Source organism: Mirounga angustirostris, unplaced genomic scaffold (assembly GCF_029215605.1).
Source record: "Mirounga angustirostris isolate CCGP_5_RB_7025 unplaced genomic scaffold, mMirAng1.0.hap1 SCAF_17, whole genome shotgun sequence".
NCBI lineage: Eukaryota > Metazoa > Chordata > Mammalia > Carnivora > Phocidae > Mirounga > Mirounga angustirostris.
The window spans coordinates 57,026,524-57,052,718 of record NW_026991725.1 but is presented as its reverse complement, the minus strand read 5'-3'; the positions used below and the strand labels follow the sequence as shown (position 1 = coordinate 57,052,718).

At 49.1% G+C, this 26,195-nt stretch overlaps 1 protein-coding gene across 12 annotated transcripts; it reads right to left on the bottom strand.

The window, feature by feature from the left end:
- Positions 1-1,093: 1,093 nt before the first annotated feature.
- On the bottom strand, positions 1,094-20,331 carry FLCN (folliculin). Of its 12 annotated transcripts, none has more exons than XM_045889699.3 (13): positions 20,218-20,310; positions 17,776-17,896; positions 15,372-15,644; positions 13,977-14,123; positions 12,301-12,522; positions 10,891-11,051; positions 9,266-9,357; positions 7,471-7,661; positions 5,613-5,726; positions 4,674-4,797; positions 3,491-3,622; positions 3,282-3,387; positions 1,094-2,390 (listed from the first exon to the last, which is right to left on the bottom strand). In XM_045889699.3, the coding sequence occupies exons 1-13, from the start codon at positions 20,265-20,267 to the stop codon at positions 2,189-2,191; spliced, it is 1,935 nt and encodes a 644-aa protein (XP_045745655.2). In that variant the 5' UTR covers positions 20,268-20,310; the 3' UTR covers positions 1,094-2,188. The 12 variants fall into 12 exon arrangements, 8 of the variants coding, with proteins under 8 accessions (XP_045745655.2, XP_045745661.1, XP_045745657.1 ...); XM_045889705.3 differs by lacking the exon at positions 20,218-20,310 and adding an exon at positions 19,941-20,182; XM_045889701.3 differs by lacking the exon at positions 20,218-20,310 and adding an exon at positions 18,137-19,729.
- Between the last annotated feature and the right edge of the window lie 5,864 nt (positions 20,332-26,195).

Genomic DNA, 26,195 nt, shown 5'->3' with positions numbered 1-26,195 from the left:
TTCTGTTAGGCCTCAGTGATGTTCACTGTTTTATCTTCAAGTTCACTGATTCTTCTACCTGCTCAAATCAGCCTTTGAGTCACTCTGATGAATTCTTCATTTCAGTTGTAGTTTTCAGCTCTGGAATTGTTTTCCTTTTAGGTTTTGTTTCTTTATATTTCCATTTTGTTTACACATTTTCTTGGCTTTCTTCACATCTTCCTTTAGTTCTGTGAGCATCTTTAAGACAGTTGTTTTAAAGTCTTTGTTTAGTGTATCTACCATTAAGTCTTTTTCAGGGACAGATTCTGTTGATACTTTTTTCCTTTGAATGGGACATACTTTCCTTTTTCTTTGTATGCCTTGTGATTTTCTGTTAACACTAGACATTTAAATCTAATAATGTGATAACTGAAAATCAGATACTCCCCCTTCCCCGAGGTTCCGGGTTTTTTTTGTCTTTTATTTTTATGGTTGTAGGCTTTCTCTTTGCCAGGATCAGACTGAAGTATAAACCTACATTTTTCTCAGGTCTTTTCTGAGCCCTTCCTTGGGCATGCGCAGTTTCTTATATCCCCTGTATATGCACTTGTTTTTGAATGCCCTTGTTTTTTGTCCTGAATTTCCTGAAAGGGGAAACACACACACACACACACAGCTGAAGGAGGGGAAAGGGCACTGGACCATTAAGTCTCCTGGCAGCCAGAGGGTAAGGGCTTGCAACAGTGACTGCCAGGCTCTTTGCACCACTGTGATCAGAAGCAACAACCAGTAATCAGAGCACAGATTCCCCCCTAGTTGTAGTCTAGGCTCCTTTTCACCCACCATAGCTCCCATATGGTATATGCAGCCCCGTCCGGGAACACCTGCACACCTGTTCTGTGGCTGGGGCAGGGGATGGGTAGTGCTACTGTGCTCTGAGCTGAAACTGATCAAAAGTAACCACAATGTACAGTCCAAGTCTTCTAGAATTTGCAAGCCTTTAACAGACCCCAGAGTTTCAAAATAGTTCCATCACAGGTGTTATTTTAGCCATAGTATTTTCTGCTACTGATCCCGTGGAAATTCTAGGTTATCAAACCAACAAAACCTTGTAGTCAACAGTTTATAAAAATACATCTTTATTGTGTTTCAATGTTCCTGCATGATAGATACCTAGTCATATAAACTTAGTTTCCATGTTAAATATAAATTAAGCAAACACACCAAAAAAACTATAAACAAATCAGCAAATCTGCTGGAAAAATCCCTCCAAGCCATGAATCCTTATTAAAAGTGCATGCTGGGATGATGAAACTATCTTAAATCACCATACTCTGAAAATTGTTACCTGTAGCCAAATCTAAATGTTTAAAGAAGCAATAAAGGGCAAAGTGACATGGAATAAAACCATGGTGGGTTTCTCAACTCCACATCCAGTGAGTTAGGCAAGTCAAATGGCTCCGTCTGACATTTCAGCAAAGTATCACCTTTGTGTAAAAAAAAAAAGATCAGGGGCCTGTCCTCAAGCTACAGGGAAATGTCCAAGCAATCACAGGAGAGCATGGCCAGAAGACTTCGTAGTCACATGGTTCCAGAACATGAATCCCAAAAGGCCCAAAAATGAGGAAACATCTATTCCACCCCAAAAGCCATTCCCAGAGCTCAAAACCAGATTACTAACGATGACTAAGGATCGGCACATGTCCTGAAAATTCACAACCGTAGCAAAACATACAACATATATAAACATATATAAAACCTGGAAAAGTCTTGAATATCAGAATAGAAAGGTTCAAACATGAACCTTGAGAGGTTTGTTACTGCGGCCAAAATACCCAAGTTGGGACTGGCCTGACATGTTTTTCCTATAAATTTTGAGTCTAAATCCTTGAGAGACATAAGATGCATGTCCTCCTTAGTCTTCTCTCATAGGGTGCTCAAACACAGGGGACCTACTGTCCCAAGTCTCCCACGGCCCTCTTTAGGGCTAGAGCAATTCAAACAGCTTGTGGAATGGTGCCGAAAACTATACCAGGTCCAAATCCCACACGGAGGGCAAGGTTCAGCTGCGAGGGTTTCCACTGCTTGCTAGGAAAGAACTCCATGCCGGCAGTTCAGAAACAAAAGCAGTGTGTGACTGCCGTCAGAGACCCATCCTTGAGTTCGGCGGCGGGGACGCTAATCACTTCTGCGAAGGTGAGCATGGGCTCACGTTCCCACGGTGGGGTCAATTACGAGGCTCTGAGGCTGTGGGGCTGCGGACCGTGGACATGAGGTGGGACTTGTAGGTTTTGCTCAGGCCCGTCATCCAGAACTTGAGCAGCTTGACATTGTCCTCTTCAGATGCTCCGAGGATACTCAGGAGCTTCTGCGTGTCCTCTTTGGGCCGACTGTCCACCTTGGTGAATTTGAAAAGGACCTTCACTTTGCTGAAGAAAACCAAACACACAATGCTCAGATACCACAGCAAAATCACATCACGGTTCAGGGCCCGAGGCCTAACGGCTTCAAGGCCAGCACACAGAGTGGCGGCTCAGGACCCAGCACGCTCCAGCACCTCCCCCCGGCCGGGCAGTTCTAACCCTGCGTAATGAGGCCGCTGCCTCAAAATGGGGGGAAAAGCCCATTTTCTTTTAAATTCATTAAAGGAATTTGTGGCTCCTTAGCTTCACTGTATTATTGGAAATTAGGACAATGTCTAACTGAATTTCACAAAAAATTACTAAAGGAAACTGATTAGGGAAATAAATAACTAGTCTAACTTTAACGGAAAAGAAACATCTGTCATCTGGCTTTCAGATTTTTTTTTTTTTAAAGATTTTATTTACTTGAGAGAGAAAGAGAGGGAGACGGAGCACGAATGGGGAGGAGGGGAAGAGGGAGAGGGAGAATCAGCTCCCTGCTGAGCAGGGAGCCCGACTCGGGACTCAATCCCAGGACCCTGAGATTATGACCTGAGCTGAAGGCAGATGTTTAACCGGCTGAGCCACCCAGATGCCCCTGGCTTTCAGATTTTTAAAGGTAATTAAGCAGCAAAATTTACTACTTCTCTTGGAGGCAATTGTCACCGCCATCTCACAGAGGAGCATCGTGAGGACTAGGAGTGCCGCCTTGCTCAAGGTCACCCAGCTAAGAGACTAAATGGCAAAGATGCTATTTGAACCCCTGCTCTGAATCTCTATTCTACCCCACTTCTCAGGGAGGCCACAACTTTTTCTGAAAATAGCTCCCGGCTCTTGCCAGCAGAACGTAACTGCTACTGGCTGCCCAGCACCCCCATGAGAAAGCAGACTCCAGGGGCCAACGCGGGGTGTGCTTACTTCATCCACTCTTCCTTAAGGCAGACGAGGCACTGGTCCACCACACCCACAGACAGGTTCTGGTTGGTCAGAGCTGCTTCCATCTTATTCAGGATGGTGGGGCCAACTGGGAACAAGGGCGGGTTGTCAGCATGGGCGAGCGAGAGGCAGCCTCAGCGTTCTTCTCCCCACTCACCGTGGTGAAAGGGAGGCGGCTCGGCAGCACCCACCTCGGTCCGCAGCTACAGGACTTCCACTGGTCACAACAAACTCGTACTTGCTGAGGGACTGGTCATCCTCGCACCCGGCTGGGTGGAGGCTGGAGCGAGGGGCTGAATGGGCCTCCACGACGACAGCAAATTCTGCAGCAGCACAAAATGCACCGCGCTGGAAGGCGAGCCCCTGCCCCCAGGGAGCCTGCTGCCCGCCGCCAACGCTCCCAAGTCCGTCTCGGATCTAAGAGCGGAAAGCCGCCTCCCTGACTAACGCCTGGCCACTGAAAACCTTCTGCAGTGTATCTGTTAGCAGAGTTAAGGGCCACCTCTTGCCTCAGTTAATGTGTTATCTTCCAGTAACTACTAATTATGTATCTGAAATTCACTTAATGCCAAACAGCCCTGTGACGGCGGTCCCCACGTTAGTCTCATTTTATGACAGGGAAAGAGAGTCAAAGAAGCTAAGTGGTTTGGCTCAAGGGCGTACTGCCAGGAGTGGTTAAGAATTTCAAGCTCATCTTTGAAAACAGGAGCCTGTGTTCCAAAAAAAAGGTGCTGCCTCTCAGGGACTCAGGACCCAGCCTGGGATGCTGAACGCAGTGGCAGCTCAGGACTGCTGAGCACCAAATGCCCTGCCGATCGGGCTTCCGGCCATCTCGCAGCGTGCTCGGGGAGGCCACTGGCTTGCCCGGGGAGCCTGGGATTTCTACCCAAGCAGACTCCTGAGCTCCTCAAACCAAAGACAAGGATGCTAATTAGATTCCTGGCTCTCAGCCCAGAGGAGAAAGCCTGTCTGGGCTGAGGGCAGAGCCAGGCCCCGCTGTACCAGTGAATGTCAAGGCTGGATTTAAGGCACAGACAAGAAAAGAGTTGCCTCCCGAGTTGCCTTCCTCTTGCTGGCAGAACAGCACGACAAACCTCTGACATCCGTCTGTGTTGTTTCCATTCCCAGGACTGTAACCTGCCCTCCACCAAGAACCACGCCCAGCAAGCCACCCTCACTCTGAGACTGTCCTGTCCAACCCTCGCCCATTTTAAAGACAGAAAACAGAGGCCAAAGCCACAGGGAAAGCTGGTCCTCCTGCTTTTGAGCAGCCAGCATTCCCACAGGCAGCATCCTCAGATCCACAGCTAAGACGCAGTTCCACTTCTGAGCCCACAGGTTCAGGACCTTGGCTCAGACAGGAGAGGGATGTACCTGAGGCCAGCACGTGGGAGGGGATCTGCACGTGTGGGCTGAGCCCCAGGAAGTTGCAGCGGTAGGCCTCCTCGTACTGGTTGCTGTAAGGGATGATGCGGACACAGCCCACTGGCAGCATCGTCTAGAGAGGACACAGTGACTCGGATCTGATGCTAGCTGGAACATGCCCCGCCCGTCACCATCACCCACCCCCCGTGTGCCCTCCGCAGTCGGTCTAAAGCCTCTCTCCTCCCAGAAGGCGTTCCTGGTCACTTGGCCCCACTGCGGTGTCTCCTGCATGGCCCAACTCCTAATCCAGCAATCAATCATACAGGATTTATGCTACCTCTTGTTTTGTGGTATTAATCTTTCTATTATTCTTTGACTTCTCAGATGTTTGTCTCTCTTCCCTCACTCCAAAAAGAGATAAGCTTTTTGAGAGATTCTGTCATATTCATTTTGTGCCCTCACAGGCCTAGGCAGATATTAAGCATGAACAAGGTTTCTGAGGACTTAAATATCATCAGCCAGACCTGGGCCTTGGCACCCACTACACTTCTGAGGTGCAGGCAGCATGGTAGACCCGCATCTCACCTGACTCATCAGGAATGTTCTGTGCACAGGGACATGTGATGACCCAAACCTGCTTCTAAGGCAGCTGTGAACCATGCCAACGGCTTCTTAGAGGGATCCGGGGATTGGGGGTAGGGTAGTTAGTTATCACTCTATCAAGATAGCACAGACTCCTTCCACTGGAAATAACAACCATCGAGGACTGCCATTTTCAACAGTGGAGAAAAAGCACAGATCTCAGATTCAGGCATGAACCTTTGGACTGAGCCATCCCTGAATCCTAACATTAACACCCATGGTCAGGATTTAAAAAAAAAAAAAAAAAAAAACACCTAGGCAAACACCGTCCCGCTATAAAACACTTAGAAGAAAAGCTACTCTTACCCGAAGAACTTCAAAAGCTGACTGGACAAGGTCTGCGTCTCTACTTTTCCAGATCACTTGGTTCCCCATGAGAACATGCCAGGCCAACATGCGAAAGGACGGGGCACCCAGCACCTGAAAGATACAGTTCAGTGCTTTCTGCCCTGAATTTTCTTTTGTGCAACCAAAATTATTTGTGTTCTCTGTAGAGTGAAGGAAGATGGGTTGAAGAGAGGGAAGGGCAGGCTGACTTGCCCGCGGTCAGGAGGAGGCAGGTGGAGGCCTCTGAATGAGCACCTGGAAGCCTGATCCCAAAGCCCTGGCACACTGTAGGATCTTTTCCCCAATTTTATTTTTAAAAACTTGAAGCAGAAGGGGCGCCTGGGTGGCTCAGTTGTTAAGCGTTTGCCTTCAGCTCGGGTCACGATCCCAGGGTCCTGGGATTGAGCCCCGCATTGGGCTCCCTGCTCGGCCAGGAACCTGCTTCTCCCTCTCCCACTCCCCCTGCTTGTGTTCCCTCTCTAGCCGTCTCTCCCTCTCTCTGTCAAATAAATAAATAAAATCTTAAAACAAACAAACAAAAACCTTGAAGCAGAAAATGTGTTAGCTATTTACAACATTCACTTTCTCTCTCTCTCTACACCATCTTGCCGAATCACGTCAAAGTAAGGGACAGGCAGCATGACGCTTCAGGACCCAGGAAGGACAAGGGCTCTCCTACAGAACCCCAGTACACACCACCCCCAGAAACACCACACAGATGTGCCATCAACCCAGTATCCGCAGCTCCAAATCTCTAACAATGTCCTTGACAGCTGTTTTCTTTCAATCCAGGAGTCCCTTAAGGATCAAAGACTGTTTCATTTATTCTACTGTCTACCCCGTTTTATGCCAGAACAGTCCCTCTGTCCACCTGACTCTTTGTAACTTCTCTGACACTGGAGTTTTGGGGGAGTTCAGTCTGTTATCCTTTAACTTATAAGATGGCTTTTTTAAAAAAAGGGGGAGGCTAGAAATATTACATTTTCCAAAACTCCTATAGCTTCAAAATACCCCCACCTCCCCTGGGATTGAAGATTCCTTCTAATTTTGATCCACGTAAGCAATCGACAAGGACGATTTTAGCCAAATACACGGTTTTGGTGGGTGAATGTTCCTCATTCAGAAGCCCCACAGAGCATCTGCCATTAAATCAGTCTTTACTCCATTTTTCAAAACAGAAATAACTACCTTTTGTTAAAACTCATCCTCATTGTAAAAGTAATCACAGAAAAACATAAAAAGGGACTGCCCTTGTAATCTTGTCATCTCTTTTTCCCGTCCAACCGAACATAACCATGGTCGACACTGTTGGGTGAGGCCTGTCTCCAGCACGCATGTATATAAACACGCACACCACCCTGTATGATATATTGGATGCTTTCCTCTCTGTATTTAAGGACATTCCATTGTTTGGGTGGAATTCCTATGGATGGACATCCAGATTCCTTCCAATTTTCTGCAAGAAGGGCCATAATTTGCACTTTGCAAAACGTCTAAGGCCGCGCGCAAACCAACAGTGCCATGAACAGCATTTCCTTTAAAAGGTTCCAGCGTGACAAGGTCAGAGGACCATGAGAAGCCAACCATGCAGGGCTTTCTGTATAAAAGACACCTACGTCAGCACTAAAAGGGGAGCACTGTGCCTGTGGCCGAGATACCCCACACAGCCCCAGCTGTCTTTGGCCAGCCATCGAGGGCTTTTGGTTACTCCTAACCAATCAACCCCCACTGGGTCTGAACATCCTGGGCCTAAAGGACAAAGTGTGCTGGATGAGGAGAAGGGGACTGGGCTCTTCTCCATAGTTTCTGAATGGGGGTCTACCCCTCTGCCGCCTACCTGCCTCATGTGCCGAAGGGACTTAAAGACAGACATCTTTCGGGGCTGCCAGTTTCCACAGTCTGAGAGCAAGGAAGAATCTGTTGGGCACTTGGTCAGCTCCCGCCCCTCTGCACCCTCTGGCAAGACAGGAGCTTTCTCCTCCTCTTCAGCCTCGGAGTTGTCCCAGCTTTCGGATTCCTCTTCCAAGTCTGCAAGGCGGACAACAAAGACATTTATGAAACATGCTGTCCCTGGATGCCTTCACTCCCCAAATGCGACAGCGCTGTGGTGTCCACTGTAGCCCAAGGCATTCCTGATTTCTGGTTTGGGCCAGTATCTATACCATTTGTCCTCGGAGCCCTGCGGGGAGCAGGGAGGGCCAAGTCTGTTTACTTACTTACTCAGCTCAAAGCCTCACGCTGCATTACGAGGCAGGCACCCGCGAGACTGTGAGCTGCTCGTGGTCATGGGATGATTCAAAGCAACGACGAGAAGGAGGATAGCGCGTTCACTTCCCACTTCCCACTCAGGCACTATTCTAAAGGCTTCCACACATTCTTTCACTTCCTCCTTTCAACTGTCCTGAGGTCAGTACTACTCTCCCCATTTTACAGAAAAAGAAATACTTGTTATTTCCATTAATCTCTGTGACAACCGTCACAACTAAGGACATCTTCACTCCATAATCCAAGTGAGATCCACAGGGAAGAGGTCTTGTCTGGTCACAGAACGTGCGAGAGGAGCAGAGCCAGGATCTGAAGCCAGGTCTGTCCAAATCCAGAGTGTGTGCTCTGGACTAAAATACAGTCTAACACATGACAGCCCTGCATGCCTGCATGTCTCTTGCCTAAAAGCTCTGATGTACTTGGCTCTCTCTAAGTACTCTCACCAACAGACTATCCTTGCCATTTTCACTACCCTAGAAATTTGAAATCACAATAATAAAGGGTTCTAGGGTCCGCTGATCCGCGAGGGCGTGAAGGTGGACCACAAGTTTTTGTCTTTCAGAGCATACCCTGCCCGCGCTGAAACTCTACTCCCTTTCTTCCACTCAGGAAAGCATGCTGGAATCCAAGTGCGTGCAAAGTCACCTGACTACAGGAATAACCTTGAAACAGTTCCAATTTATTAAGGCCAATTATCTGCACCCTGAAGCACATCAAGTGTTACTCGTCACACACTACACACAACTTACATCGCAGTCTGGTTTACCCAAGCCCAAAGCTGAGGCTGCTGACCTAGGTCACCAAGAATCAAATCATCTCCGAAAGAGCAGCTCAGCCAGGATTGAGAGCAGAGGTTCCTGGGCTGGTACACGCCACAGCAGCATGCCCTGGGAAGTTACTTAAAACACAGGATCCTGAGCCCCAGATGTGCAGCTCCGATCAAAAACCTGGGGAGGACTACCCAGACATTGGTAAGGCTTGGGAACCACCCTTGATGGAAACCCTGGGTCCACCTGAAGCATAACATTTTATTGTTCAAGTGTCTAGAGAAGGCAAGCACCTGGGGATCATAGGACAGGGACAAGAAAACCTTCCATCAATCCATCTTCCCCACCGCCTAACAGCCCTCAATAGCAGACTTTCCCAGGCTGCCCAGGGTGGTAGATGCCTTCATGTGACTGTCAAGAAAAAGGAGACAGGAAACCACACTAAAAACACTAAGGCTAAAGGGCGAGCTCTTGCAGATGTTCCTCCTGGGTTACTGATCCTAGGGTCCCCTTCAACAGGATGGAGGGCCGGGGGGCTGTGAGATGGGCCCCGACAGCCGCTGCAGGCAGAGGTGTCCAGCACAAGCACTCCCAGCTCACCTGCAAGCTTCTCCATCTGGACCAAGGTGTCCTCGGTGGGCGCACCCTCCAGGAGCTTCTCAGTCAGCCGGCTGCCACACGCCTTCAGGAGCCTGGAGAGCAAAGCACCACCTATGAGGTCTTCTTGCCACAATGAAAATGGAACCTGAAGCCTATCAAGCCTTTTAATCTACTAGTTCACAGAAAATATGGGTATAGAAGATCCTGTTGCACAGACCCACAAAGTCACAATCAGCCAAATCCAAAGGGAGCATTCTATAGCACAAATGACCCAGGTCCCCCAACAAGAGGTATGGAAAACTCTGTGGCAGAGGCATCGGAGAAACTGCTCTAGACTAAGAACAGAACGAGGTGCATGCTGCGCAGCTGTGATCTGATCCCATTTCAAAAATCAATCCTGAACAAGAAAACAGGAAAACTGAACACGGATTGGGCTGGCTGATGCTAAGGAATTTGTCAATTTTGTTGGATATGGTTTTATATTTGAAATGATACAACTAAGATCCACTTTAAAAAAGATATTTCAGGGGCGCCTGGGTGGGTCAGTTGGTTAAGCGTCTGCCTTCAGCTCAGGTCACGGTCCCAGGGTCCTGGGATCAAGCCACGCATCGGGCTCCCTGCTCCACAGGAAGCCTGCTTCTCCCTCTCCCACTCCCCCTGCTTGTGTTCCTTCTCTCGCTGTGTCTGTCTCTGTCAAATAAATACATACATACATACGTAAAATAAAATAAAAATAAAAAAGTATTTCAAGAAAAAGGGAGGGGACAGAAAGAGCCGTAAAATGTTGGCAACTGCTACAGCTGGATGATGAGGGTATGCAGTTCACTGTACTGTTTATTCTACTGTGGGTCTGTCTGAAAATCTCTCCTAGATGATTTTCTGTAGGGCATGGGAGACAGAGACTTTCTCTTTTGTTCATAGGTCCTCAGGAACTACCCTCGAAGATCTTTGTTCCAGGTATGCACGTCCTCTGCACCCGGACCTGATTTGGGCGACGAGGCCCCAGACTCGTAGCCACGGCTGCACAAGGATGTCTTTGGGAGAGGTACATCTTGCAATGGAAGGAACAGAAACAATCTGAGGCCAGAGGACAGACTGTGGTGATGTTCAGAAGACGGAGGCAATCCTTTCCTCCTGACCAGGCAGGTCTGAGTGCCCCAGCACACTCCTAACAGACGGCCTGTGCGGGAAGGGCCCCCAGCAGCCCGCACCGAGCTGCAAGAGGGGTGCAAACCTCGGACCGCTGCAGCCCTGACTGATGAACCCCTGAGCAGCCCAGCCAGAAGCATCCAGGCCAGCCACTCCCAAATTCCTGACCCACAGAGCTGTGTGACATAAAGCTCTGTTGTTGGAGACAAAAAAGGGAGATCACTGCTCTTGGCGTGCGAGCATCATCTTAAACATATGGGGAAGTGAGGGCCCTCTCAGTCTGTTTTCTATATGCCCGAGGGAAGATGCCTAGAGCAAAAGCAGGACGCAGGTCAGCGCCTGCCAACAAGTACCCGGCACAGAGGCACCTGGGAAACTCAGCCAACGACGGTTTCCCCAGATTCATGCGGCACCCACCCAGTACACCGTGACTGCTCTCACTCTAACAGTCGCTGAAACCCTGCAAACGTGGTTACCAAGCAAAGGAGGTGTGAAGGCATGCCCACAAGTTGTCATCGCTCGTCAAGGATGTCAACGAACGAGCCGCATTGCCGTTGCGTTGATGCAGGAAGGGTGTGAAGGCCGTGTTCATCCTCTGGGCGCGCTGCGGGCAGCCAAACTGCTCTGCCTCGAACACCTGAAATGCAAAGGGAACAGGCGGCCTTTGAGCAAAACAGAAGCAGCCGAGCAGCCCAGAGCCAGCTCGTTCACAGCCAACTTCCTGGATCCTACTCCAGAAGATTCTGTCCCATTCTGCTGTCCTGATGCAGGCCACAGAAAAGTGCCCCCGGTCTCCTCACCCCAAACAGAACGGTTTCTGCCTCACAGCTTAATGAGAAGCTACCTGAGGAAGAGGAAGCGGTTAAGAATTTCTCCTGTGTCCTCTCCCACAACCAACTCATTAGGCACCCGATGGGCACTCAGGTGGTACAGGAGCTTGCGTGCTCATCACTGCTGTTCTTCACGTCCTTCCAGTCCCCTGCCCCCCGTCCCAGCACATGGAGGCTTTCAGTGAGAGACCTGGTGCGGGTGGGACATGTGCCCTGTTCTGGCACGGAGGTGAGAGAGGAACGAGGCCCTCCAGCACCATCTACGGCCTCTCGCAGGGAAATCAGCAACGTTCCGATACGGATGTTGCTCCAGCTGCTGGGCTGGCTACAATGAGTAGATCCTCCCATCCCTGCAATGGACACACAACACGACCAACAACAAAACACTGTGGGACGCTGGGTGGCTCAGTCGGTTGAGCATCGGGCTCTCGGTTTTTGGCTCAGGTCATGATCTCAGCGTCATGGAATCAAGCCCTGTGTCAGGCTCCACACTGGGCGTGAAGGCTGCTTGGGATTCTCTCTCTCCCTGTCCCTCTGCTCCCACCCCGCTCTCTCTCCAAACAAAAAACTCCACCAAGGCCCCAAACAAAACATAAAAAACAAACAAAAAACCCAAACAAAACAGAAGAAAACCCCCCCAAAGGGTGTGGTTTTAGGCCACTGAGGTTTGGGGGCTGTCTGTCACAGCACAACCAGGCCTGCTCTGAGGGACGTGATGCCATAGCTGGGGGTCTACGCTGGTGATGGTCTACGACACGCTTCATGAACAGGCTTCCAAATGAAGGCCAGAGGGAGCAAAGACACCAGGGCCTGTGAGCGCAGTGAAGGAGCCAGAGCTGAATGGGAACTGGGACAACAGTGGACTCAAGAGAGGCCAGTGAAGCAAGCAGGACTGATGGCCACAGCCCTGACTCTGAAGTCGAAGACCACAATTCGGACAGAGCAACGGCCGCAAGACCTAGAGATAATAAAGCCAGCTGCGCTCTGACCCCCGTCAGTGCCCAGCTCCTCCCCGACTGCCACCCACTCTCCCTGTACGTCTGTACGTGGGGTCACCTTGAGTGCCTTGCCCTGCAGTTCGTCAATGATCCCTCGGATCTTCCCAAGCAGGAAGGGCCAGGAGTTGATGAGGTAAATCCGGTCCATCATGATGGCGATGATGCTGTACCAGCGCTGGAAGCCCCTGGCCAGGCTGTCTTTGATGAAGAAAGTGTGGCTGAACACGAAACCATGCTGCTCGTCCCCAAAGAAGATAGGGCCTTCCCGGCCAGGGCAGACCTGCGAAAATCAACACTGCCTGCTGTGGTGACAGTCAAATCCTCCTCCTCCAACTTATCTTTCTGTACTAATTCACTAGCATTCATTACAGGAAGAGAGGGAAAGCTGGGGACAAGAGAGGAAAACTGCTTTCATCTGCTTCTGGGATCAAACTTTCTAAAGATAACATTTATTACCATGGATTGCAAGGGCCTGTCAAGTAGGTTCATGACCTTTTTTCTACGCCGAGCCATAAATCACTCCTGTTCAAATATTGTATCTGTTCCATACGCTGTGGCATATAGTCATAGAAGGACATATTACTCAGCAATAAAAGTGAACAAGCTACTGACACATGATTAAAAAAGAAAAAAATATCGTATCTCTTCCAGACTCAAATTGGCCAACATCACTCATTTGGAATACACTGCAGAAGGTCAAAGCAGTTACTATAGAGCCCATACAATAAAATTTGCATACTTTGTTTACAGGACAGATGTTAGGTCTCCCTCATGACACATTCACTCTTTACACACAATTCTATCAGGCACAATCATCTGCTTCTAGCTGATCAGCAGCAGGAAATAAATTTAAAAAAAAATCTTAAAAAAAAAAAAGTTAGCAGCAGGAATCAAAGTTAGTAGTAGGAAATCAAACAGAGGGAACCAGCTGAAGGTAGGCACACTGCAACCGTAAGTTAAAACTGAGAGGGGGCTTCACTGTATCTCATCAAGTGGGTACAGAGAAGGGAAGTTTTATAACTGATTTATGAATTCTTCGTGATAGGTAAAGACATAAGAACCAAGGACACCTGTGTGGCACAGTCGGTTGGGCACGTGACTCTTGGTTTCAGCTCAGGTCATGATCTCAGGGTTGTGAGATCAAGCCCCACATCAGGCTTGGCGCTCGGCATGGAGTCTGCTTGAGATTCTCTCTCCCTCTCCCCTCCCACTCATGTGTGCACACACGTGTACTTTCTCTCTAAAATAAATAAATCAATCTCAAAAACCAGAAAACCAAAAAACATAAGAGCTAAGACTTAAATTCAACAACAGGAGCTAGGAAGTTTAGGAACAAACTGATTCATCTGTTGGGAAGTGAGAGCACATGGTAACCACTAAGGCTTACAGCAATGATTGAGACAATAAAAAAGGTGATGTCTGGTATGGTGAACCACATAACCTAGAAACAGTTAATTTCTTAGAAATATGTTCATCAAGAATGGACACATAACAAAAGTTTCGTGCCTGAAACGATAAGCTAGCAACCGTTCAGAACACTGGAGTCCAACCCAACTTATTCTGGAGTTCGAGAGAACTGGGGCTGCTCCGTGCTCCCTGCTCACTGATCCCCCGTCCTCTTCGCGAAGGACTGACCTCTGTCTTCCTTTCCGTAACCAGTAGTGAACTTGTTCGGGGCATCTGGGAGTGTGTGTGATATTCCCACAGAGTCCCCTCCAGGGTCACGGTGCTCACCTCACAGCTTAGGCTCCGTACACAGGCCTGGCGGACGATGCTGAAGAGCTGGGGGTGGTTGGGGTGCTGGTGACTGACATATTTAATTGAGGTCTCTTTATCATGGCTGATATACCCGGGATGTCCAGCAGCAAGGGACCGGCAGCCCTACCACCAAGAAGGAGAAGAAAACCAATTAGTCAGGAAGCAGGCAACAAACTTTCTTATGCACATCTGAACGAGAAAACCCAATCCATCTTCCTATAAAAATAACAGGCTTCTAGAGTTACACTTCTCTGAAGATCTCAATGTTTCCCGAATAGATCTCTGAAGATCTCAGATCACAAAGATCGTCAAAGAGTATGAGTACAAGATCTAACCTGCCGAGCACTTATGTAGCAGGTATTACAAAGAGCTCTGCATGCATGGTCTCATTTGGCCCACAGTGCAACTTTATGAGATACTTATAGCGAGAAGCCTCATTCTGCAGGAGGCAAGGCGGAGGCCCGGGGTTGCAAAGTGGCTCACACAAGTGAGTGTGACTAGCCTCTGTCCTTGGTCCTGACACAACCGCTTCGCAGGGGCCTCAGGCGGCTGGTGCGGCACCCTGGGAACACAAGCTCAGAGCCCATGCTCGGGAGTGGACCTGGCTGGTGCCCGGCTGCTGCCCCTCGGGAGCCACCGCCACATGCAAGGCCTCGCATCCCAGAGGCTATCCCGCCCGGAGACCGCCCAGGACGGTACTGCGGCCATCCGGTCCCCGTGGCAATGCCAGCTCAAGGACTCTCTCTGTCCGGCACCCTTTCCTTCCCTCCTCTCCTGCACAGCCGTCAGACTCATTCCCAGCAGCCAGGCTCTCCCCACAGGGGCTTCCAGCAAGAAAGAGATCAGTCTTGTGCCTGCCGTCTGCTTCTCAGCACACCCAAACTACTGTGGCTGGGGTCCTGCTCACCCTGCAGTGGCAGGGCTCACACCACTGCTGATTTCAGGTCCCGACTCGGGTCTGTCACACAAAGCAGCAGCCGGTTGAGGGAACTTAAACTTCATTCCCTAGAGCTCACACAACCACACCAAAAGTAAGAGCCAGGCCCCCAGGAAGAGGAAACCTTGCACGACACTGGACTGAGGAAGTGGAGCCGAGGATGGGCCAGGGTGCAGATGCAAGCATGCAAAGGGAAGGGCTGAAAAGCAAATGTCAACTGCGTCAACTGTCAATGTTGGCACGGGGTGGGCGGAAAAAACTAAAGCTGGGATCAAGGGAAAGAACTAAAGGGACACAGAAAGAATCGATCACATTCCACAGGGCCCACAAAGAATGGTCTGCACACCTTCCCGTCCACTGCTTAGTCCCACAGGGTCTCCTCCCGCCCACCCGATCCAAAAAGAAACGTCTCCAACACCCTGAGAGACACTTGCCTCGCACATGTCCGACTTTTTGGGCCCCGGGCTGCTGGACTCTGCGCTGGCCCCTTCCGCTGGACTGTGAGCGCGGATCCGACTGCTCATCTGAATGCCACCCTCCTCCTCCTCGGCCTGTTCGCCCTGGCCAGGGCTGTCCCCATTCCCAGCCCCTTGAGGAAGCGGGGCGTGCAGAACTTCTGTGCAAAAGAGAGTGCGGGGGCCGTGGAGCTCACAGAAGTGACAGAGAGCGACAATGGCATTCATGGTGTCCTGGAGACAGCAGGAGGCCTGCATGGGGGAGGAGAGGAAACACCATCAGCCGGCCAGCCTCTGCCCGCACCACAGAGCCCGCCCGCTGCCCTGGGGCACATCAGCAGGCTTCCCAGCCAGCAAGGCAGGTCACCCAGGCAGCCAGCCGGCCAGCCAGCCAGCGGGCCCGGCATCAGGTGCAGGGAAAACTCGGCAGACAGAGCATGGTCCCTGCCTATCAGGAGTTGCAATGGAGGAGGGAGAGTGTAATTCAAGGATCACACGGAAAACCCTTCAGTTAGAGCTGTGACAGAGCTAGGAGGTGCTCAGCCCAGAGAAGAACACAAGCGCGAGGGACAATGTGGCAAACATGACACAGATCAAGGCCATAGGGGTCTGGAGGAGAGACTCATTTATTCTATCAGCAGCTGCTGTGCTGGGTGATATGCTGTTGCCCTCATGGAGCTTACCTTCTAGGAGGGGACGGACAAACTGATTGCTCTCCTATGGTGACAGCTTTTGGAAGAAAAGTATGGCAGGTGTGGGGCCGAGACTCACTGGAGGAGGTGGATGTGATTTTGGGCACAGGGGCTCTCTGAGTGAGAGCTGAAGGGAGGAAGGGAGGAAGGGAGCCATGGGGCCAAGGAGAGGGCATGACTCTGTAGAGAGTTGGGGGACGAGGGCAGAAGACCAGAAGGAGGTGGATTTTAGGGACCCTTCTAGGCCACAGTGAAGGCTGATTTTCTTCAGACTGGAGAGTCTCTGATAGGTTCTGATGAAAATATGGTAAATCTGAGTAGTGGACAGTGGCCAGGATTCAACCCTTCTCTTTTGGGGACCCTCTCTCCCATTATGGAGCCAAAGAAGGTAAGATATCCTCTGTCCTCATCCTCCCATATGGGTGTGACCAAGGCTTGACCAGTCAGCCACACCTGCCCAAGAAGCCAAACCCAGTGTGAACATGCGTGGGGGCCGGGGAGCGAGTCCCAGGCGACGGCATCCTCAAAACCCTGAGTGGTCTGTCCGTCACTGCATCCTCCCAGCAGCCTCCCTTCTCCAGCCTGCTCGCTAACTCTGCCACCCACCCGGCATCTTGCAGACAACCTCTCAGCTGCCACGACTACCACTGCTCCTGTCCTTGTACCTGAGGGAGGGGTTGGCGCTCCAGTGACAGTGGGAATGGCAGAGGCCAACACAAAACAGACAACTCAAGACAAAGTGAGCTGGGCTGATGGGAGTCAGGCATGGGGATCAGATGGGGACTTGTGGGTGCCTGGCAGATAGGGAGAGCGGGGGCACAAGATATTCCTTAGAGGGAGGTGGGCAGCAGAGAAAGAGTTGAAGAGACAGAGCATTTAGCTGGAAGACTCTGAGTTCCATGGAGATTCTGGACCGCAGAAGCAGAGAGGAGGATGAAGGTCCAGGACACTCCAAAGACCTTTGCTTGACTCACCATCCTCACCATTCACTTCTTCCTTGCATGTCCCTGTTGACAGGTCTCCCAAACCAGCCCCCCAGAGCAGCTGCTCACTTCCATCGCATCACTCTCTCCCGTCCTCGCTTTATTTTAGTTCTCCTAGAAACTGCACTGTTTGTGTTTACCTGTATGAATGTCCCCTAAGGTGGGGGTGGGGGTCTTAGCTACAACAGTTCCTGACACACACTGCAGGTGCCACATTAAAGTTCTGGATAGATGAGTGGATTTAGGAGCTGCCTATGGAGAGAGGACAGCTGGTGCCCCAGAAAGCAGAGAGCTCATCGAGGATATCTATGGGCAGGAAAGGTTCAAGAGCACAAGCATGGGGAACACCAGAGTCTGAGAGCCTAGTGTCATGAGACCCAAGTAAGCCAAATTCACTTTATTTTTAAAGATTTTATCAAATAAGCCAAATCTAAATAGAGGTTCCACCAGGCTCACTCTGGTGAGATCAAGGAAAATGATGGTTTAAGCAATCTGTTGTGGAAGAGGGGTGAGGTGACTGACAATGGAGTAAGAATCCCAGAGGAAGAAGCACTGAGACCCAAAGGCAGAGGCTTTAACCCTGGAGAAAGGCCACATCTTCCTTTGAGAGGCATAAAAGAGAAATAAGGTTCCTTCCAGCAAAACATCCGCATGAAAGCAGCACTTGGCTAAGGTTCACCCCGTTTATTGTAGAGCATCCACACGAACCTTTAAACTCAGCAAAATCACACGTGCACCATCCCGCCTAGACAAGAGCACACAAGGCCATTTCCAAATGAGTCGGGCAGGGCAACGGTGGCCATACTGCAGGTCTAAGGCCTGATGTTTTCTAGGTGAGGGGAAAAAAAAAAAGCGGATTCTAAGAGCAACGCACTTGGTGGCGCACATAAAACCATCAAGCAGCATCTGAACGGCTTAGCAGGCCTCTTGCCTCTGAGCAGTAGCTGATGGCAAGCTGGCGCTGCAGCTAAACTTTGAGCTGAACTTTCGCACCCCTACAGCATTACTGCATAAAGGACTTCTTTAAACATAAATACGTTTACATCTTTTAAAAATACAAAACACTTACAAATACAAGGTCTTCATCCTTCCTACTCTTGGTTACAAGAGGACTGTCTTGGCAGCACCCACATCATGCCAATTTAACCCTTCAGATCTTAGGCCTTCAAGTTTCTCTCCTCAGATGGGAAGGATAGACCAGAGGTGATGTTGCTAAGCTACTTCCCAGCATCCATGGTCAACATGGGAGACTTAATTATTAATAATTTTTTTGTTTTGTTTTGTTTTTTTAAAGAAAAGCAGTCCCCATCAGGAGGACCACAGCCCCAGGCAGCTAGTGGAAGACAGGGAGGTACCACTTAACTCCAAAGTCACACAGAAAAAAGCCTGTCTCCAGGCTTTACCTGCCAGGTGATGTCAAATATCTTACTAGAACTACCCTTAAGCTGAGAAACAGAGGCCAACCCGCACCTCTCAGGTTAACCACAACTTGTGCAATCAGAATTCTGAGTAGCAGGAGGTCAGTTCTCTATTCACCCCCACTTCCAATCTGTACCAGACGTTTCCCGAAGAAAATAAACTGGCTTGAGTATGCCTAACAGTTTGGTGTTCCTTTCCTTCCTTCCAACAAGCTTTCCGGAATCCAAGGAAGAAGCCGAAATCTGCTCCCTATCGCTTCAACTTTATACTCAAAGCAAGATCCAAATACCTCGAAGGGGTAGGGCCCTTTTCCGAGGCGCTGGCCCGGCCCTGGGTCTATTTCATTCTCACTTCCTAATGAGGCTCAAAGAGCACTTTGCAAATAGAGTATCATAATGGCTCTTAACCATTAACAAGCACCAGAATTCCTTGCAGCTTCTTTACCTAGTCTTCTTTAGGGGAGTCTCATTAAGTCAGCAGCTGGATCCCAGCAAGTCCAAGGTGAAACGTTCCACAGGGGATGACTTCCAACTCAAACCCATTCACACCGCGGTGGCTCTATTATTTCTACCAACTTCACCTGGATTTCTGTTTACAAAGCTCCCTGATGACACTAGAAGGGCAAACACGGTCACGTGCCACTATTTCTCAATCTCTTCATAACAACGTTGATAATCCAATGGCTCCAGCACTTTCTCTGCTGTGACAGGGAGCCCCTACTGTCACCCTGGCTGGACACCGTGGGTGGTGCCAGGTGTCCAAGGGCTGGAGAAGCAGCACCTCCTTCCAGCAAACTCCTTCCTCCTTGTTCTCTGCCTCCAGTGGCTGCTGCTGATCACCTGGAACCTCAATCCACAATGCGCCAATCTTTGGGTAAATATTTTTTCCAGGTGATAAGGTTGCGTCCAACAATACCCAGAAAACCAGAGAGAAATGTGGTCTTCTACGCACCCTGGAGAGCACTGATCTGGGCCTATCACTTCATCAGAGTGCCCGCCTCAATGCCAGCCTGGGAGAAAAGGAATCATGACACACACCCTCTTCCCTAAACCAGAGGTAAGGCAAAACCTGGGTGGGAGGGAAGGCCAAGAGTGCAGCGTCCTGGCAACATTAGAGGAGAAAGAATCAACGACGCTGACGGGGTCTGAACCCATGTCACGATCCTCCTCCCTTTACCGTCCGTGGATCTGCCACCCCGCCACCCCCGCCACATCTCAGGCTCTCGGCCACCCCCTCCACGCTGGCCCCTAACCTCCCCGATCACCAACACCGCACCCCAACTCGAAGCGCACTGGGGCCGCACAGCTACCCCGAAGGCTGTCAGGCTTCTCCAAGGCCCTCAGGCCCGACCCATTCCCCCTCCTCGCCCCCGGACGCGCCCCCAGCGGCGCCCGCCCGCCGCCGCCACCCGTCCCTTCCTAAGCCCTCCTCCCGGAAGCCAGGCTCCCCTCAACCTCCACGAAGCAGCCCGACGGCCCGGGTTCCAACGACCTGGACAAGCCAGGTGGCCGCTCCGGGACGCGCTCCCGCACGGGCACCGGCCCCCGGGGGCGCGGCGGAGACGAATTCCCGCCGGCCTGGAGAGCTCCGAGCCCGGCGCCGGCGCTCGGGCCGCGGCGCCCCTGACGGCGTCCTCCTCACAGGACCCGCCCGGCCCCCCTCTTCGAGCCCGTCGGCCCCCTGGCGCCCAGCCCCGCCGGGACGCCCGCCTGGCCTCGCGAGCCCCCGCACCTCCCGTCCGCCGCGGGAACCTCAGCGCGGGCCCGGGGAGCCCCACTCATCGGGGCCGCGGCTGCAGCTGCGGCGGCGCCGAGCCCGAGGCGCGTGACTCGGCCGGGACGTACCATCCGTCCACCCCGCGGGGGGGCGCGGGCTGGCCGAGCGCACCTGTGCACCGCGAAGCGAGAGGGCCTTGCGCAGCCCGCACACCCGAGAAGACCGCGCGAGCCCGGCAACTCCGAACTCTGGCGGGGAACCTGAAGCGGCTGCCCGACACCTGCCTCTTCCGCCGCCCGACTTCCGCGCCTCCCCCCGCCGAGAAGTACGGAATGGTTCCAGCCTCACCGGCAGGGCTCGTGGAGAAAACCATTTCAAGGAGGGGGGGGATACTTAAAATTAAAAAAACATTTAAGAAAGAGACTTGAGGGAAAATATAGCCAACCTAGTACTCCCGGTCCACACCGAGGAGAGAAAGAAACAGAACGTCTCGACGTTATAAAGAGCAGGGCAGTGGCTTATGGTTTCACCGTTGGCTTTGATTAAATTGCCGATGGAACCCGTCTTCTGTGGGACGCGCGGGCAGGGCGCCGGGAGGGGGCCGTCACGTGACGTGGAGCAACCGCGAGTCGCCGTCGGGAGGCTAGGTCTGCAACTGGCCGTGGGGTGCGGCGGAGTGCGCATGTGCGTGGTACCCCGGCCTACCCGAGCAATAGTACGTCCACGGTTTTTAAAAAATATCAGTCAATTGTTAAATAATACATGTTTTTAACACTTGGGCGCCTGTCAGCCTGTCCACTTAAAGATTAATTGTGAAGCCCTCGGCGCATGATGTGACGTGGGCCCTTAGAGGGAAGAACTAGAGGGACTTGAATCACACCCTGGGCCACAGGAAACTCGTTTGAGCTGCGAGACGGTGCTGCCACCTCGCGTCGGGTCGGACCAAAGACCGCTGACCTCGGCTGTGGGCGCTTCACCTCGGGGTCCCGGTGCCTGTGGCTCCCGCAGGGGGTGTCCGGAAGGTGGTCGTCGTCGAGTGTCGGGGGGAAAGCCTCAACCATTAGGAGGGAGAGTTAGCTGGTTGCATTTTTTCCTAAAATCACCGCGATCACGTCTCTGAATTTCCGCATTACACTGAAGAGAGGAAAGAATGAAATTGCAATTTGTTTTCTGTCTTTAGTGGTGTGAAAAAGATTAAGGAGTGTGGGAGTTATGAGGTTAGGCATTGCCTTTGTATGTTTACTTAGTCTTTCCAATCCAATTCTCATGATGTTGGACAGCACAAACATAATATATTGGCTCGTAAGTCACAAGGTAATTTTTGAAGCAAACAACAGAAAACCCGCGACGATGTACTGATTTGGAATTCTGTTTTTTATTTTTGCCGTCAACAATTCAGATATTTGAATTTCACTGAGTTTGCCAAATTCTTTGAAAGCCTTAATGGAAAGGTGCAAGCCTCCTTGTGTGGCTGTGCCTTTACAATTTCTAAGAGAAAACATCATTTCAACATTTGTCAAATGAACAAGATTCACGCTGAAAATAACCACAGCAGCAATGCTAAATACAAATCTGCTTAATTGACTTCCACACTAAGTAATTCACAAAACTTTCCAAAAATTTCAATAACCATGACTATTTTCACTTCACAAGGAGATGAATATATATATTTTTAAATCTACTTGCATATTCTACTGTTTCAATCAAGAAGCCAGGAAGATGTTTTTGTTTCCTTTTGTTTCCCTTTTTCTTTTCCCATTTTGTTTCTTTGCTTTTCTTTTCTTTTTTTTTTTTTTTGGTAAGCCTTTTTTCCCATTTTTTTCTTACTGGTAGCTGTTCTTGAAACTAACATTGGTTAGACAGGTTTTACGCCAAGAAAAAAAATATTTGTTCCCGTCTTGTAACTGGTTTGAGGAATTAATGTCCTCAGTTTCTTAGTGGAGGGCACAACCTTATTTCCATGATGATAGGCTAATGAAGGTCCCAAATGACAGATGGTTTATTCAACCACTGCCATTTTCAATACAACTCAATTGTGCATTTAACTACAGCTGGACTCCATCTATGACATTAAATACCCTTTCCAGCACCACTGGCTTCAGCCACCTCCTCTTTTGGAGGTGCTTTCTCAAACCTATAAATAATCCGTTTAAAAGTTAACAACTGCATGCCAATTCCTTGCATCAGTGAATTGTGCCAAAGGTTAATTACACTGGGTTCTCACACAGTATAAACCTTCAAGGACATTCAATGACAGACATCTTAGAAGTCAGAAATGTAGCCCACATCATCAGTGAGAAAGCAAAACCAGCAAAAACGCCAGTTATTAATATATAAATGTATTATAATAATGCAATTTCAACCAAATGAAATACCATGCTAAACTCAAAGCTTGTATCCTGTAATAAGAATTTTATGAAAAGTTACCAAAAGCATTGTATGTACCACACTGCCTGGCATTTACAGTCCAGAACATGTTTTTTCCACCAGTGAAACGGGCCCAATCAGAATTAAAGATTGCTTGATTCTTTTCTGACTTCCTACTACTAAGCAAGAGGTTTGATTGACTAGGTATTGACAGCTCATCATTCAGACACCCGGAATGCTTCAGGGACACCAGTTGCCAAGACCATGGAGCCAAGGCAAGTCAAGTCTCCTTGGAAAATTCCTCAGAGAGGTTTTTAGATGTGTCTATGTAAGACGTGCAGTCTTACATAGCTGAGGAATACAGATGGGCTTTATCTCTGAGTCAAACCACCATGTCCCTGCATCAGTTTTCAGTTTCAGGAGGGAGAGGTATGTTTCATTTGTGAGCAATTGGATCTAATATATTTAATCACATCTCATTATTTTAAGGGTACTACAGTAGATTCCTGGTTATAAAAATAATAATCTAAGCTTTCCTTTCTTCCATCATCCAAAATAACAGGTGTTTTCTGATGTGTTTAAGTTTGGGGGTCTGTCCGGCTGCTGAAAGATAGCAAATAGTGAGTTCAGGAGGTGGATTTCATGCACAACCTCTAAGTCAGTGTGAAGTTTTAGGTTATTAGACAATTAACTCTGCATGTAAGGTGTCCAGCTAGTTGCAAGGACTATTAGTAGTTTAATATTTTCTCTTAAAGAAAAGCCTCTGGTGGGGTGCCTGGCTGGCTCAGTTAGTAGAACATGTGACTCTTGATCTCGGGATCATGAATTCAAGCCTTATATTGGGTGTGGAGCCTACTTAAAAAAAAAAAAAATAGAAAAGCTTCTAGTGTTAATTTAGTTTGTCTTTTGTTTTTTTAAAAATCATAGCACGTTCAGAAAGCTTTTAAAAATTAGCCCTCTCCTCCCAGTTAGAATTCAACTGAAAGGCTTTTGGTGTTTTAATACGAGTTGCTTGTTAAATATTAAATACCAAGTGCTTTATTCACATCTAATAATAAACTTTACCACATCATATGGATTCAGGCTTGTCAAATGCTTTTTACGTTAAATATTAAATACCAAGTGCTTTCTTCACATCTAATAATAAACTTTACCACGTCATATGGATTCAGGCTTGTCAAATGCCTTTTACAATTAGCAGAAGTTCTCTGGTCTCAACTTCTGATTTCAGGAAAGGATGCAGATAGGATTTTTTTCTTTGTTTACCATCATTAATTCAACTGCCTATAAAGGGTACCACTGATTTTTCCTTTTCACAATAATCTGATTTACCCAGACATTTATTTTCTCTGGGCCTTTTGCAACTGCTCAGACTTATGTGCAAATAATGTTTTCTTCTACAAATTGGTTACCATTTCAAGTTGCACCCCAGAAACTTAGCACTTAGAAAGCCCAAACTGCATCTTTGAAAAGCAAGCAGCAGTGGGGGGGGGGGGGCGGGTAGAGAAAGAATTAGAATACAACTGACCATTGGCATAACTTGAGGAGGGAACTTGAACAAGGTAGGTCCACCAATGAACACCAACAGTTCAGCACCTAAAAACCCAAGACTTGGGTTTCCCCTCTGCCAAATTGTTTGTTAGAAAAGTATTTGTCCCTGATTAGATTACCAGGCATCACTCTGTTATTAAGGCACCTTTTAGAGTACTGTTCTATCACCTAGCTTTGTTTAGGATTTTAATTTACTAAACAAAGGAGGTGCCATCCATACAAGGCAGAAAAATCCCACAAATCCCACTGCTTTATTGCCCATTGGTACCATTCTTGGGCTCAGAAAACATCTCCTACCATTTCAAAAACATGCAACCAGGTATTTCTTTAAATAATACCTTATACTAATATATCCCAAATTGGAGATCATTTGGATCAAGCATACACATTTAAGAAAGTCTATATAAAAAGTTAAACCTAGTCCCTTTGGGTGGTTTACTTTGTACCAGTAGAAATAGAAACATAAATACAGGGGCGCCTGGGTGGCTCAGTTGTTAAGCGTCTGCCTTCAGCTCAGGTCATGATCCCAGGGGCCTGGGATCGAGCCCCGCGTCGGGCTCCCTGCTCGGCGGGAAGCCTGCTTCTCCCTCTCCCACTCCCCCTGCTTGTGTTCCCTCTCTCGCTGTGTCTCTGTCAGATAAATAAAGTCTTAAAAAAAAAAAAGAAACATAAATACATAAGGCAAGTACTGACATCTGAGGGCAATTGTTCTCATTAATTCAGAGTATTTATTAACATTTGATATTACCATGAAAAGATGGACTTGTAAAGTCCTCAGAAAACTGGTAGGTCCGCTAATGAACACCAACCGAAGGCTACATCCCTGGACCTCAGAAACTGCCTTAATTCCCCGGGCACAAACTCACCATTTTCTGGTGCCATCAAAAACACAGTAGGTATTCCTAAGTAAACTTGTTCACAAAGGAATTTGCTGCTGAGAAATAACTCAGAGGAACAGCTAAGGGTATCTTAACTATTCAGCAGATTCTAACAACTATTCAAAAACAAGACACAGGCATAGGCAGGTGACCTATTTTCCAGAAGCCTCATGTGCGAAGTCTTCTATTCTCTCAAATCCTTGATCCAAGATTTTCAGAACTCCTGTCGAGAGAGAAACCACTCACCAGTTTCTTTAACAGAAATAATTTAATAGATGCATTAACCGGGTGTTGGGGACAAGCGGGGGGACCATGTCTCACCGAGGTAGATACCGCAGGAAGTAGAGGGCTTGGGGGACAAGGGGAAGAGGTTAGCATTAACAGAATTTAGAAGGTGGGAAGTACCCAGTAGAACTGGGTCCCCAAGCTACGTGGGCAGGTGAGGGAGGCCCACCTTCTGAGGTCGGCATCTCTCAGCAGGTATGAGGAGGCTAGTTCTACGAGCACGGGAAACACAACCGGGGCCTCACTGCTGCGCCGAAGCATCCTTGTTAAGGGCAAAGAGTGGGGTTTTACTCTTTAACGGGAAGCGGACAGTGGGGAGCCTGTCCTTTTTTCCTCCCTAGCCTTCCAGTCTGCCTCTTGTTGGCAAAAGAGATATGGTGTGCAGAGTTCTAGCCCCAGAATCAGAAAATACGTTAAGGTGGGTGTGAAGCTGAGAGACACACTGAGACAGGAGGGGCAAGGATGTGTGGTTCGCAAATAGTGGGGTTTTAATGAAGTCATTGTAGGAAAAATGAATCGTGACCACTTCATTAGAAGTGCACATGAGAATTATTCTTAAAGTCCCCATGACTGGCAGCTACTAGGATTCTCAAACACATTTTAGGTGATTTTAATTTAGATCCCGGTAAATCATAAAGTTGTCCAATTTGTTTTAAAAAAAAAAAAGTCTGTAATTCACTATCCTGATAAAAGGAAAATTTCTATGAAATATTTTCTCTTTCCTAAGTATAGGTCCATGTAAACATAAGTGGGAATGACGCAGCCCACAAGCAGCACTAATTTGAGCTAGGGAATTTGAGGGTTTTGATGAAGGGGCAAATCCAGCCCTCCGCCTATTTTTGTATCTGCTCTATTGGAGTTCACCGTCCTTGACTACTTCTGAGCAGCAAAGTAGAGTAGGTGACACCCCAG

What these genes read in the sequence shown, in the direction of transcription:
- FLCN (XM_045889699.3), bottom strand. Translation starts at nt 20,267, where the DNA reads ATGAGTGGGGCTCCCCGGGCCCGCGCTGAGGTTCCCGCGGCGGACGGG. An exon ending in TACGGAGCCTAAGCTGTGAG is followed by an intron (nt 12,523 to 13,976) that starts GTGAGCACCGTG and finishes TGATTTTCGCAG; the next exon opens with GTCTGCCCTGGCCGGGAAGG. An exon ending in CTCCCACGTGCTGGCCTCAG is followed by an intron (nt 3,623 to 4,673) that starts GTACATCCCTCT and finishes GTGCTGCTGCAG; the next exon opens with AATTTGCTGTCGTCGTGGAG.